Raw genomic sequence first — 15,995 nt, forward strand, 5'->3', positions numbered from 1 at the left:
TTAGATTCACAAGCGCTGGCATTTGTTTAAGTATCATGCATACCTTCGTTTGTCGCTAGAAATTTGAATTGATTTGGTAGTCTAATTTGATATATACGTTATTACACTCCTGGAAATGGAAAAAAGAACACATTGACACCGGTGTGTCAGACCCACCATACTTGCTCCGGACACTGCGAGAGGGCTGTACAAGCAATGATCACACGCACGGCACAGCGGACACACCAGGAACCGCGGTGTTGGCCGTCGAATGGCGCTAGCTGCGCAGCATTTGTGCACCGCCGCCGTCAGTGTCAGCCAGTTTGCCGTGGCATACGGAGCTCCATCGCAGTCTTTAACACTGGTAGCATGCCGCGACAGCGTGGACGTGAACCGTATGTGCAGTTGACGGACTTTGAGCGAGGGCGTATAGTGGGCATGCGGGAGGCCGGGTGGACGTACCGCCGAATTGCTCAACACGTGGGGCGTGAGGTCTCCACAGTACATCGATGTTGTCGCCAGTGGTCGGCGGAAGGTGCACGTGCCCGTCGACCTGGGACCGGACCGCAGCGACGCACGGATGCACGCCAAGACCGTAGGATCCTACGCAGTGCCGTAGGGGACCGCACCGCCACTTCCCAGCAAATTAGGGACACTGTTGCTCCTGGGGTATCAGCGAGGACCATTCGCAACCGTCTCCATGAAGCTGGGCTACGGTCCCGCACACCGTTAGGCCGTCTTCCGCTCACGCCCCAACATCGTGCAGCCCGCCTCCAGTGGTGTCGCGACAGGCGTGAATGGAGGGACGAATGGAGACGTGTCGTCTTCAGCGATGAGAGTCGCTTCTGCCTTGGTGCCAATGATGGTCGTATGCGTGTTTGGCGCCGTGCAGGTGAGCGCCACAATCAGGACTGCATACGACCGAGGCACACAGGGCCAACACCCGCCATCATGGTGTGGGGAGCGATCTCCTACACTGGCCGTACACCACTGGTGATCGTCGAGGGGACACTGAATAGTGCACGGTACATCCAAACCGTCATCGAACCCATCGTTCTACCATTCCTAGACCGGCAAGGGAACTTGCTGTCCCAACAGGACAATGCACGTCCGCATGTATCCCGTGCCACCCAACGTGCTCTAGAAGGTGTAAGTCAACTACCCTGGCCAGCAAGATCTCCGGATCTGTCCCCCATTGAGCATGTTTGGGACTGGATGAAGCGTCGTCTCACGCGGTCTGCACGTCTAGCACGAACGCTGGTCCAACTGAGGCGCCAGGTGGAAATGGCATGGCAAGCCGTTCCACAGGACTACATCCAGCATCTCTACGATCGTCTCCATGGGAGAATAGCAGCCTGCATTGCTGCGAAAGGTGGATATACACTGTACTAGTGCCGACATTGTGCATGCTCTGTTGCCTGTGTCTATGTCCTGTGGTTCTGTCAGTGTGATCATGTGATGTATCTGACCCCAGGAATGTGTCAATAAAGTTTCCCCTTCCTGGGACAATGAATTCACGGTGTTCTTATTTCAATTTCCAGGAGTGTAGTTAGATTATGGAACAGTCATGGGAAAACTGTTCCAAAATTTCCCCTACATGTATAGGAAACATTAATGTCATTTGAGTATTCTGAACATGTACAAAATAGGGCAGCACACACACATCTGGGCTTTCTGAATTTCTCACTATCACAAGTGAGCTTCTTAAATATCCCTTTGCTTTAAAATTTGGAGAAGTGAGCTTGTTCCATCATCTTGGACATTTCAGTATTTGCCTTGTCTTCGAGTTTTCAATTTCCTCCACCGCTATTTTCGATTCAACCATCTGGAAAAGTGATGTCATATACAAAGAAAGGCTGCACACACTGTGACAGGTTTTGTCCCTGGGGGCCCATTGTGCCGCTACTTATGAATCTATCTCATTTTCAACACAATACACTACTTCATTTGCAGTTTCTGTACATTGTACCTCATTTACGCTTAAATAATTAATTTGTTAACATCTTAAGTACTCAGCTATGGAATAAATTAATTTTCAAAAATTATAATTAGGAAATATTTTCCTAATGTTATTCTTAATATTACGTTTTAGATAAGGAACACTCTGTTGCCTTCTTAGGGCACTGGCAGGTGACAACTGAATCTCACAAACACAGATAAAATGATGTGTGACTTATATACATGTACTTAGAAGATACAAATATTATTATATTTAGAGTATTTACAGAGGAAACTGTTACATTTTTATGTCATACAGTTATTACTACATATCATTAAAAACAAAAAAATAACTTGTTTCTAAGTATATTGGTACAGTTAGAATAGGTGGAAAATAGAGTTCAGTTAATAATTGTAACCTCGTCTTTATACAACTGAAACTTAGTTTAACAGAGGGGTAAAAAGAAATTGAGTTTGACCATTCAAAACTAAGGTGTCATGTTGTGTCATATGTTTTTCTAAAGCTCAATGGCGTTGCAAATGCCATCTTATAGTGTTTATGGTTACTTTGGATGACCCTGAAAACCTTACACAAAATGAAATTCAAGATATGCGCTTTGTGAGTGCTGAACTGTAGAGAAGTAAAACTAAGACTGCCTTCACTGTAATATACGATCAACTTCAATAGCACTGAACGTGAGTAACTCGTTTTGGTTGGACAAAATAGGGAAAGAAACTGGCCAGTGTTCTTTAGAAACCACCATTCTCAAGTTCACTTTAAGTGGTATAGCCAAAAAACCACTTGAACAATTGGCTCATTGAAAATGTAATGTTAATAATGCTGATAATTCCTTCCACAGTGAGGTTTAGAGCGTATCATAAAATTGTTTGTGTGTAACATTGTAAACACAATTAAATTTGATGTGTTATAAGTGGAAGCTAAATCTTCATAACAGGTTTTCCTACATAGTCTCTGCTTCCTGTAAACTCACATCCCAGAAGTAGAACATCAGTTCCCAAGTAGAGGTTTTACATTCGACTGATTTTTGTAGAAAAGATTTCTCAAATACAATTTTCTATCATATGTGATCACTCATTTAAGTTATGATGCCCTTATCCTGGTGGCTGGTTTGAACACCACATTTCTATAATAGGTATTCCTGTTGGAATAGATTACCACAGCCACCCTTTGACCTCTGAATTTGTAGTCTGATGCTAAAACACTCAGACATCCAGCCACATCAAGCCTTATAGTTCCTTGTAGGTATAATTTGTCTATATTTACTGAATATCTTTGATTGTTCACTCAGGCACTGTGATCAGTATGTGTTGTTAATGTTACCTGATTTCCATTCTAAGGTTTTTGTTTTAAGACTGATAAAGAAATTACATATTAAAAACATTGTTAATTGAAATCTGTCTCAAATTAAGTTTTTAAACTATCATTAGAAAGTTTTCTTTTTTGCTTCACAATTTCGCTATGTATTCATTGTAGACAAGCGACTGTCATTGCTGAACAAACTTAGAACTATACTAGTGTCATGCATTTCTCTCATTTACTTTTGTACATTTACATTTACTAAATATAGAATTTGTTGACTTTATATATTTACATTACTTTTCTTTTTGCAGCTCTGGGATACATTCCAACTTTAGCAGGTATGCACCATCAATATAATCAAACTTTTTCCTGTTGCTGAGGATGCAGTCTCAATTGTGCAACAGATTCTTCACAACATTATTTATTACGTGAGATGTAATAACAAAATCCAGTTTCAGTGACCATGCCATACAATCAACTGACATCAAAAGTTTTTGTGTATTTCTACAAATCAGTACTTCAGAAGCTCTTAATCCATCGTTTTGGCCTTGTTCCTGCGGTTGTATTCCAGTCACTGCATGCAGCATGCACCCAGAAACCTTGATGGCGAAGATTATATAAGAACTATACTGTAACAGTTAATGTAGTTGAATGTAGTTTGAAGCAGATATTAGCTTAAAGGAAATAGACAGGTCAGGAACAAATCAGAATAGCAAAAGGAGAATTCTGCTTTATGGTAGCAGTCATGGGGGGGGGGGGGGGGTTGGCCAGCACCTTCAGGAGAAATTAGGTGCAGGATACCAGCTCACAAATTTTGTAAAATGAAGTACTAGCCTTAGCCCGGTGACAGAAAACTTAGGTCAGCTATACAGGGACTTTGAGAGGGAAGATCAGGTAATTATAGTTGGGGGAGCAGGAAACAGCATTCCTATGAATTCAAGATATAGTATTAGGAGTGACCTAGATAAAATAGGAGCAGCAACTGGCTACACAAATGTTAGGTTTGTGGAGGTCTTTCAGCGCCATGATTGGCCCTGTGTAAACACTGTTGTAAGGCATGTTAACACTGAGCTAAACAGGATGCTCCAAACATTGGCAAAATCTCATGTAAGTATCGTTCCAGTTGATGCTGTTGGTAGGTGGGGATCCACTGCACATGGCCTGCACCTAAACAGGAAGGGAAAAGATTAGTTAGCTTTCCTGTTAGGAGATACTGTAAAGCGTACACAAGGGATGATCCCTGTAGTTAATGGGACCATGGAGACAGGTTTTTTAGGTTAAAGCCAAAGACTACACAGACAACAATGAAGAAAAGTAGAATAAAAGAACCCTCATGTACAGTAAATAAGGATAACGCTAAGAGTAATATTTTCTTCATCAAAATATCAGGGGAATAAAAAATAAAGTGGATGAGCTGTTCATGTGTTTAGATGACATCAAAAATAAGAATGAGACTGATGCACTTTGTCTGTCTGAACACCATTTAACTGTGTGGATGGAAAGTGACAGTATAAATGGGAATAATCTAGTACCTTACGCTTGCAGATCTAGCATCGATAAAGGAGGAGGTGCCATTTACAGAAAAGAAGAGCGTAAATACAAAACTATACAAGTAAGCAAATTTTGTGTCGGTCAGCACTTCGAAGTTTGTGCATGTGAACTACAGCTAGCTAATGTAGCGTTGATATTAGCCAGCAGTGTACAGGTCACCTTTAGGAGATTAGGAGCTAGTTCGTTAGTTACTTTCATTTTCCATGCATCTTTTTGCATGATAAATCGTCATGATGTGGAACGAGTCATTTTACATTCATATTGCAAATTAATTTGTACATCTATTTGTACTCTAAACAACACCAGGTAATTTTTTCCCCCAAAATGAAAACAAGATATATAGACTGAGTTAGTAATTCCTCTCCACCACCTCTTACACATTGCAAACATAGAAATTCTTCTACAGAATAGAAGTTGTCAGGGAGAAACTTTTTCAATATATTTTCAAATTTTGCCTTGCTGTCTGTTGGACATTTTATACCACTGGGTAAGTGGTCAAAAATTTTTGTTGCAGCGTTGTGCACCGCTTTCTGTGCTAAAGACAACATTTATGTTGTGTAATAAACGTCTATTTTTCTTCTAGTATTGTACTTATGTACTGCATTGTCCTTTTGAACTCTAGTAGATTATTTCCAACAAATTTCATGAGGGAATAAATATACTGTGAAGCAGTAGTCAGAATGTCCAACTCATTAAACAGATGCTTACAAGATGATCATGGGTGAGCACCACACATTATTTTTACAGCACGATTTTGGGCGATGAAGACCTTCTTTCTTAAAGATGAGTTACCCCAGAACATTATTCCACATGACATTGCTGAATGAAAATAGGCAAAATATGCCAACTTACTGATTTCTCACTCCCCAAAATTTGCTATGATTCTAAGGGCAAATGTGACCAAACTTAGTTTTTTCTGAGTTCCAAAATGTGTTTTTCAACTTAAATTCTCATCAATATGGACAGCTAAGAATTTTGAAGTTTCCACCCTATGTATTATTTCATCACCATGTGTTCTACATATCAATGGTGCAGTATTACTAGAGATGCAGAACTGAATATGATGTGTATTTCTAAAATTCATGGTGAGACCATTCACATAAAACCAGTCAATGATACTTTTGAGAAATCTAGTAACCATTTCTTCCATTTCTGTATGTATACTGGGAGTAATTACAATACAATACTGGTGTCATCTGCAAAAAGAACTAATTCTGCTTGTTGTACATTAGACGGTAGATTATTTGCATATATGAGAAACAATAGTAGACCTCAGATTGAGCCTTGGGGAACACCATACATGATTTCTACCCAGTCAGAATTATATCCCTGGATTCTGTTGGTTGAATTACTACTAAGTACTACTTTCTGCATTTTTTTTGGTTAGATATGATGTGATCAACGGCTGAAAGCAAGGGGGAAACTACAGCCGTAAATTTTCCCGAGGACATGCAGCTTTACTGTATGATTAAATGATGTTGGCGTCCTCTTGGGTAAAATATTCCGGAGGTAAAATAGTCCCCCATTCGGATCTCCGGGCGGGGACTACTCAAGAGGACGTCGTCATCAGGAGAAAGGAAACTGGCGTTCTACGGATCGGAGCGTGGAACATCAGATCCCTTAATCGGGCAGGTAGGTTAGAAAATTTAAAAAGGGAAATGGATAGGTTAAAGTTAGGTATAGTGGGAATTAGTGAAGTTCGGTGGCAGGAGGAACAAGACTTTTGGTCAGGTGATTACAGGGTTATAAATACAAAATCAAATAGGGGTAATGCAGGAGTAGGTTTAATAATGAATAAAAAAAATAGGAGTGCAGGTTAGCTACTACAAACAGCATAGTGAACGCATTATTGTGGCCAAGATAGACACAAAGCCCATGCCTACTACAGTAGTACAAGTTTATATGCCAACTAGCTTTGCAGATGATGAAGAAATTGATGAAATGTATGACGAGATAAAAGAAATTATTCAGGTAGTGAAGGGAGACGAAAATTTAATAGTCATGGGTGACAGGAATTCGTCAGTAGGAAAAGGGAGAGAAGGAAACATAGTAGGTGAATATGGATTGGGGGGAAGAAATGAAAGAGGAAGCCGCCTTGTAGAATTTTGCACAGAGCATAACTTAATCATAGCTAACACTTGGTTCAAGAATCATAAAAGAAGGTTGTATACCTGGAAGAATCCTGGAGATACTAAAAGGTATCAGATAGATTATATAATGGTAAGACAGAGATTTAGGAACCAGGTTTTAAATTGTAAGACATTTCCAGGGGCAGATGTGGATTCTGACCACAATCTATTGGTTATGAACTGCAGATTGAAACCGAAGAAACTGCAAAAAGGTGGGAATTTAAGGAGATGGGACCTGGATAAACTGAAAAAACCAGAGGTTGTAGAGAGTTTCAGGAAGAGCGTAAGGGAACAATTGACAGTAATGGGGGAAAGAAATACAGTAGAAGAAGAATGGGTAGCTCTGAGGGATGAAGTAGTGAAGGCAGCAGAGGATCAAGTAGGTAAAAAGACGAGGGCTAATAGAAATCCTTGGGTAACAGAAGAAATATTGAACTTAATTGATGAAAGGAGAAAATATAAAAATGCAGTAAATGAAGCAGGCAAAAAGGAATACAAACGTCTCAAAAATGAGATCGACAGGAAGTGCAAGCTAAGCAGGGATGGCTAGAGGACAAATGTAAGGAAGTAGAGGCTTGTCTCACTAGGGGTAAGATATATACAGCCTACAGGAAAATTAAAGAGACCTTTGGAGAGAAGAGAACCACTTGTATGAATATCAAGAGCTCAGATGGAAACCCAGTTCTAAGCAAAGAAGGGAAGGCAGAAAGGTGGAAGGAGTATATAGAGGGTTTATACAAGGGCGATGTACTTGAGGACAATATTATGGAAATGGAAGAGGATGTAGATGAAGATGAAATTGGAGATAAGATACTGCATGAAGAGTTTGACAGAGCACTGAAAGACCTGAGTCGAAACAAGGCCCCGGGAGTAGACAACATTCCATTAGAACTACTGATGGCCTTGGGAGAACCAGTCATGACAAAACTCTACCATCTGGTGAGCAAGATGTATGAGACAGGCGAAACACCCACAGACTTCAAGAAGAATATAATAATTCCAATCCCAAAGAAAGCAGGTGTTGACAGATGTGAAAATTACCGAACTATCAGTTTAATAAATCACAGCTGCAAAATACTAACTCGAATTCTTTACAGACGAATGGAAAAACTGGTAGAAGTGGACCTCGGGGAAGATCAGTTTGGATTCCATAGAAATATTGGAACACGTGAGGCAATACTAACCTTACGACTTATCTTAGAAGAAAGATTAAGAAAAGGCAAACCTACGTTTCTAGCATTTGTAGACTTAGAGAAAGCTTTTGACAACGTTAACTGGAATACTCTCTTTCAAATTCTGAAGGTGGCAGGGGTAAAATACAGGGAGCGAAAGGCTATTTACAATTTGTACAGAAACCAGATGGCAGTTATAAGAGTCGAGGGGCATGAAAGGGAAGCAGTGGTTGGGAAAGGAGTGAGACAGGGTTGTAGCCTCTCCCCGATGTTATTCAATCTGTATATTGAGCAAGCAGTAAAGGAAACAAAAGAAAAATTCGGAGTAGGTATTAAAATTCATGGAGAAGAAGTAAAAACTTTGAGGTTCGTCGATGACATTGTAATTCTGTCAGAGACAGCAAAGGACTTGGAAGAGCAGTTGAACGGAATGAACAGTGTCATGAAAGGAGGGTATAAGATGAACATCAACAAAAGCAAAACGAGGATAATGGAATGTAGTCAAATTAAATTGGGTGATGGTGAGGGGATTAGATTAGGAAATGAGACACTTAATGTAGTAAAGGAGTTTTGCTATTTAGGGAGTAAAATAACTGATGATGGTCGAAGTAGAGGGGATATAAAATGTAGACTGGCAATGGCAAGGAAATCGTTTCTGAAGAAGAGAAATTTGTTAACTTCGAGTATAGATTTAAGTGTCAGGAAGTCGTTTCTGAAAGTATTTGTATGGAGTGTAGCCATGTATGGAAGTGAAACATGGACGATGACCAGTTTGGACAAGAAGAGAATAGAAGCTTTCGAAATGTGGTGCTACAGAAGAATGCTGAAGATTACATGGGTAGATCACGTAACTAATGAGGAGGTATTGAATAGGATTGGGGAGAAGAGAAGTTTGTGGCACAACTTGACTAGAAGAAGGGATCGGTTGGTAGGACATGTTTTGAGGCATCAAGGGATCACAAATTTAGCATTGGAGGGCAGCGTGGAGGGTAAAAATCGTAGAGGGAGACCAAGAGATGAATACACTAAGCAGATTCAGAAGGATGTAGGTTGCAGTAGGTACTGGGAGATGAAGAAGCTTGCACAGGATAGAGTAGCATGGAGAGCTGCATCAAATCAGTCTCAGGACTGAAGACCACAACAACAACAACAACATGATGTGATCCATTTGCTGGCTGTACCATCAATTCCATAGAACTTTGGTTTATCTGGGAGTATGCTATGAGCCACACCATCAAATGCCTTGAATAGGTCACAGAAAATACCTACCAGTGCTATTTGGTTCTTTAATGCTTGTAGTATCTGGTGCAGGAACATGTAAATGACATTCTTAGTAGTGCAACCCTTCTGAAATCCTCACTGTGATTTGCTGAGGATATTATTGTTGCCAAGGTAAGATACTATTACAGAATATATCACCTTCTCAAAAATTTTGGAAAATGATTTCAGCAGTGAAAGAGGTCAGCATTTACTGATGTCTCTCTTATCACCTTTCTTAAAGAGGGGTTTAACAATGGCATATTTTAGTCTCTCTGGAAAAATACCTTGAGTTAGTGATGCATCACATATTTCAGACAATACTGGACTTATTATATGAGAACAAATCTTTAGTACTCTATTGGAAACACCATCAAAACCAGAAGAGCTTTTATTCTTAAGGGTATGTATGACCCTCTTAATTCACAAGTACATTCATATGATGTAATTTTATAAGAGTTACTTCTTCAACAGATTGCTGTGATATTTCTCTTGAACTGTTGGTCCCTATGCTTTCTACTATGTTTAAGAAATGATTATTAAATATATTTGCTACCTGTGACTTGTCATTTAAAACCCTTCCATTCAATTCAGTAATAAAGTTATCCTATTCTGTGGTTGGTTGTCCTGTCTGTTGCTTCCCTGTCGTCCATTTTGCCTTAACTCTGTCGTCAGACATACTGATTTCTGACATTATGTGCATGTTTCTTAATTTTTTAATAACCTTTCTTAGCAATTTTGAGTAGTTTTTGTAGTGTGTAACTTCTGCAGGGTCTCTACTTGTTCTTGCCAAAAGATACATTCCCTTTTCCTTTCACAAGATACTTTAATCCGCTTAGTGACCCATAGTTTTTTACGTGGCTGTTTAATGTCCCTTCTGATTAGCTTAAGTGGAAAGCTGACATGAATTTATCATGGAATAGATTAAATTTTATATTGGCATTTGGCTCTGTATAAATTTCATCCCAGGTTGTTTCTTGTGAACTACTCTTAAAAATATTTGCCCTGTAGTCATTAATGATTCTAACTGACTTCCACTGAAGTACATCCACACTGTAAGGCACTGTGTCATTTATCCTGACTAGCTGTGCATCATGATCAGAGAGAGCATTTGTTACTGAGCAAGCAGTTATTTTCTTGCTTTGACCCTCCTCAAAGAAAACATTATCATTTAGGGACCTGCTGTCTTCATCCACCCGTGTTGGAAAGTTAACTACTGAGAGCTAATTGTAGGTTCCAAGGAAGGTTTCCAGATCACTTTTCCTATCAGAATCCATTAGAAAATCTGCACTGAAGTCACCACAGACTATTAACTGCTTGCTGATGCCTGACTGACAGCGCAGTAAGGAATCCTATTCATAAAAATGTTTTATTCCCTATTATGCTGTCTGTCACACAAAAAGGAGAAGTTATAAATCTGTGGTGATTTCAGTGTAAACTTTCTAAGCAATTCTGATAGGAAAAGTGAACTACAAGTGTTATTAATGACATATGGCATAACTTACAATCAGCGATCAATTTCGCTACATGTATAGCTCAAGATAGTAGCACTCTAATAGATAATGTATTTGTACAGTAAGAGGTTGTAAATCTAACACATACTTTTCCTATCATAAATGAATTATCCAACCATGATGCACAAGTGTTTAACTTACAAAATCTAGCAGGGTTTACAGTTCAGAAACTATTAAGTAAAAGTGTATGGTTGCTCAACCCGGTACCTATAAAGCACTTCAGAGAAAGTTTAAGAAACGTTAATTTGGGTGATGTTTATAATGAGACAAATGCTAATGATAAATGCAACATATTTCTTGACAAATTTATATCCCTTTTCGAACTTTGTTGCCCAAAAAAATTACTAGATGAACACAAAACAAATTTCAAAGCAACCTTGGATTACTATAGAAAGATAAAGAAAACTTTATGAGGCAGCAAGAATTATTAAAGACCCAGAAGTAATTCTACACTATAAAACTTATTGTAACATACTGAGAAAAGTAGTTAAAAAATCAAGGAATATGTACGTTAGAGATGAAATTAACAACTTGGGCAATAAAATCAAATTAGTATGGAACATTATAAGTAGCGAGACAGGAAAAGTAACCGCTGGCGTAGGTAGTAAACACAACGAAAAAAATTTTACATCACCTAGGTTCCGACAGTTCCAGAAGCTGTACTGAAAGTTGGAATAGAGATGAACATGAACATCATTTCCGCCCTTTTTATTGCTCATTAAAAACCACACATTGCATGTTGTACAGTGAGACCTTCAGAGGTGGTGGTCCAGATTGCTGTACACACTGGTAACTCTAATACCCAGTAGCACGTCGTCTTGCACTGATGCAAGGGTGTGCTCCCTGCCGCCGTTGGATAAGCAGCTGCAGCAGCAAGTCGTATACTCCTAGCTCACTCATTTCTTACATAGTTTAATTCTTAATTTCTTTGCGTGTTTTTGGTACTTGCATTGTTTAATCCATAAATTTCGGGCGTATTATAGTATTTGAGAGTTGTCGCATCGCGTTTTAGTACCTGAATAGTGTAAAATCGCGTAGTCTCCTTCCGCCGCCGAGCAGTGTGTCAGCAGTGCGCAAGTAGCAGCATTACTGCATTTACTAGGCAATCTTGTATTTTAATAACTGTTTAAATTTTGTGTCGATTTGTTTGCACTCTCTGTAGATTAATTCAGACGTTCTTTGCACAACAGTTTTTAGCATGGATAGGGACTGCAACTGCTGTGTTCGGATGCAGGCTGAGTTGGCATCCCTTCGTTCCCAGCTTCAGGCAGTGCTGGCTTCGGTCACACAGCTTGAGGCTGTTGCTAATGGGCATCACTGTGGGGGTCCGGATGGGGGTTTGTCGGGGACGGCCAGCTCGTCCCACGCATCCCCTGATCGGACTACGACTGTGGTTGCCCGGGATACTGCCCGCATTGAGGCTGATCCCTCGCCTGTGGTAGAGTGGGAGATCGTCTCAAGGTGTGGCAAGGGGCGAAAGACATTCCGGAGGGCTGAACGGAAGGGCTCTCCAGTTTGTCTGACGAACCGGTTTCAGGCTCTGTCTCAGGCTGATACTGATCTTCGGCCTGACATGGCTGCTTGTCCTGTTCCAGAGGTTGCCCCTCAGTCTGCAAGATCCGGGTGGTCGCAGAGGGTGGTATTACTGGTAGTTGGGACCTCCAACGTCAGGTGCGTATTGGGGCCCCTTAGGGATATGGCAGCAAGAGAGGGGAAGAAAACCAATGTGCACTCCGTGTGCATACCGGGGGGAGTCATTCCAGATGTGGAAAGTGTCCTTCCGGATGCCATGAAGGGTACAGGGTGTACCCATCTGCAGGTGGTCGCTCATGTCGGCACCAATGGTGTGTGTCGCTATGGATCGGAGGAAATCCTCTCTGGCTTCCGGCGGCTATCTGATTTGGTGAAGACTGCCAGTCTCGCTAGCGGGATGAAAGCAGAGCTCACCATCTGCAGCATCGTCGACAGGACTGACTGCGGATCTTTGGTACAGAGCCGAGTGGAGGGTCTGAATCAGAGGCTGAGACGGTTCTGCGACCCTGTGGGCTGCAGATCCCTCGACTTGCGCCATAGAGTGGTAGGGTTTCGGGTTCCGCTGGATAGGTCAGGAGTCCACTACACGCAACAAGCGGCTACACGGGTAGCAGGGGTTGTGTGGCGTGGGCTGGGCGGTTTTTTAGGTTAGATGGCCTTGGGCAAGTACAGAAAGGGCAACAGCCTCAACGGGTGCGGGGCAAAGTCAGGACATGCGGGGACCAAGCAGCAATCGGTATTGTAATTGTAAACTGTCGAAGCTGCGTTGGTAAAGTACCGGAACTTCAAGCGCTGATAGAAAGCACCGAAGCTAAAATCGTTATAGGTACAGAAAGCTGGCTGAAGCCAGAGATAAATTCTGCAGAAAGTTTTACAAAGGTACAGACGGTGTTTAGAAAGGATAGATTGCATGCAACCGGTGGTGGAGTGTTCGTCGCTGTTAGTAGTAGTTTATCCTGTAGTGAAGTAGAAGTGGATAGTTCCTGTGAATTATTATGGGTGGAGGTTACACTCAACAACCGAGCTAGGTTAATAATTGACTCCTTTTACCGACCTCCCGACTCAGCAGCATTAGTGGCAGAACAACTGAGAGAAAATTTGGAATACATTTCACATAAATTTTCTCAGCATGTTATAGTCTTAGGTGGAGATTTCAATTTGCCCGATATAGACTGGGACACTCAGATGTTTAGGACGGGTGGTAGGGACAGAGCATCGAGTGACATTATACTGAGTGCACTATCCGAAAATTACCTCGAGCAATTAAACAGAGAACCGACTCGTGGAGATAACATCTTGGACCTGCTGATAACAAACAGACCCGAACTTTTCGACTCTGTGAGTGCAGAACAGGGAATCAGTGATCATAAGACCGTTGCAGCGTCCCTAAATATGGAAGTTAATAGGAATATAAAGCAAGGGAGGAAGGTTTATCTGTTTAGCAAGAGTAATAGAAGGCAGATTTCAGACTACCTAACAGATCAAAACGAAAATTTCTGTTCCGACACTGACAGTGTTGAGTGTTTATGGAAAAAGTTCAAGGCAATCGTTAAATACGTTTTGGACAGGTACGTGCCGAGTAAAACCGTGAGGGACGGGAAAAACCCACCGTGGTACAACAACAAAGTGGTCGCTCATGTCGGCACCAATGATGTGTGTCGCTATGGATCGGAGGAAATCCTCTCTGGCTTCCGGCGGCTATCTGATTTGGTGAAGACTGCCAGTCTCGCTAGCGGGATGAAAGGGCAACAGCCTCAACGGGTGCGGGGCAAAGTCAGGACATGCGGGGACCAAGCAGCAATCGGTATTGTAATTGTAAACTGTCGAAGCTGCGTTGGTAAAGTACCGGAACTTCAAGCGCTGGTAGAAAGCACCGAAGCTGAAATCGTTATAGGTACAGTATCATGTCGTTTTTGGAAACCCAGAATCTACTATGTAGGAATCAACATGGATTCCGGAAACAGCGATCGTGTGAGACCACACACCGTTGGGTAGCTTGCGGAGTATGAATGTAGATGCAGATGTAGATGTAGATGCATGCCTGTATTCGTCATGGCATACAATCGACACGTTCATCAAGGCACTGTTGGTCCAGATTGTCCCACTTCTCAAAAGCGATTCGGCATAGATCCCTCAGAGTGGTTGGTGGGCCACGTCGTCCATAAACAACCAAAATCTCTCAGACAAACAGAAGCTAAACGATGTCAAAGTTAGCGTAAGGAGGGCTATGCGTGAAGCGTTCAGTGAATTTGAAAGTAAAATTCTATGTACCGACTTGACAGAAAATCCTAGGAAGTTCTGGTCTTACGTTAACTCAGTAAGTGGCTCGAAACAGCATATCCAAACACTCCGGGATGATGATGGCATTGAAACAGAGGATGACACGCGTAAAGCTGAAATACTAAACACCTTTTTCCAAAGCTGTTTCACAGAGGAAGACCGCACTGCAGTTCCTTCTCTAAATCCTCGCACAAACGAAAAAATGGCTGACATCGAAATAAGTGTCCAAGGAATAGAAAAGCAACTGGAATCACTCAACAGAGGAAAGTCCACTGGACCTGACGGGATACCAATTCGATTCTACACAGAGTACGCGAAAGAAATTGCCCCCCTTCTAACAGCCGTGTACCGCAAGTCTCTACAGGAACGGAGGGTTCCAAATGATTGGAAAAGAGCACAGGTAGTCCCAGTCTTCAAGAAGGGTCGTCGAGCAGATGCGTAAAACTATAGACCTATATCTCTGACGTCGATCTGTTGTAGAATTTTAGAACATGTTTTTTGCTCGAGTATCATGTCGTTTTTGGAAACCCAGAATCTACTATGTAGGAATCAACATGGATTCCGGAAACAGCGATCGTGTGAGACCCAACTCGCTTTATTTGTTCATGAGACCCAGAAAATATTAGATACAGGCTCCCAGGTAGATGCTATTTTTCTTGACTTCCGGAAGGCGTTCGATACAGTTCCGCACTGTCGCCTGATAAACAAAGTAAGAGCCTACGGAATATCAGACCAGCTGTGTGGCTGGATTGAAGAGTTTTTAGCAAACAGAACACAGCATGTTGTTATCAATGGAGAGACGTCTACAGACGTTAAATTAACCTCAGGCGTGCCACAGGGGAGTGTTATGGGACCACTGCTTTTCACAATATATATAAATGACCTAGTAGATAGTGTCGGAAGTTGCATGCGGCTTTTCGCGGGTGATGCTGTAGTATACATAGAAGTTGCAGCATTAGAAAATTGTAGAGAAATGCAGGAAGATCTGCAGCGGATAGGCACTTGGTGCAGGGAGTGGCAACTGACCCTTAACATAGACAAATGTAATGTATTGCGAATACATAGAAAGAAGGATCCTTTATTGTATGATTATATGATAGCGGAACAAACACTGGTAGCAGTTACTTCTGTAAAATATCTGGGAGTATGCGTGCGGGACGGTTTGAAGTGGATTGATCATAAAAAATTAATTGGTAGGGCGGGTACCAGGTTGAGATTCATTGGGAGAGTCCATAGAAAATGTAGTCCATCAACAAAGGAGGTGGCTTACAAAACACTCGTTCGACCTATACTTGAGTATTGCTAATCAGTGTGGGATCCG

General features: G+C 41.5%; 1 protein-coding gene across 1 annotated transcript in view; it reads left to right on the forward strand.

Moving 5' to 3' along the window:
• LOC126234353 (uncharacterized) overlaps positions 1-15,995 on the forward strand; it is a 135,259-nt gene that overhangs the window by 99,743 nt on the left and 19,521 nt on the right. Inside the window, exon 5 of the mRNA XM_049943041.1 lies at positions 3,550-3,576. Within this exon, the coding sequence (XP_049798998.1) occupies positions 3,550-3,576 (27 nt within the window). The remainder of the gene's footprint in view (positions 1-3,549; positions 3,577-15,995) is intronic.

Source organism: Schistocerca nitens, chromosome 2 (assembly GCF_023898315.1).
Source record: "Schistocerca nitens isolate TAMUIC-IGC-003100 chromosome 2, iqSchNite1.1, whole genome shotgun sequence".
Lineage (NCBI taxonomy): Eukaryota > Metazoa > Arthropoda > Insecta > Orthoptera > Acrididae > Schistocerca > Schistocerca nitens.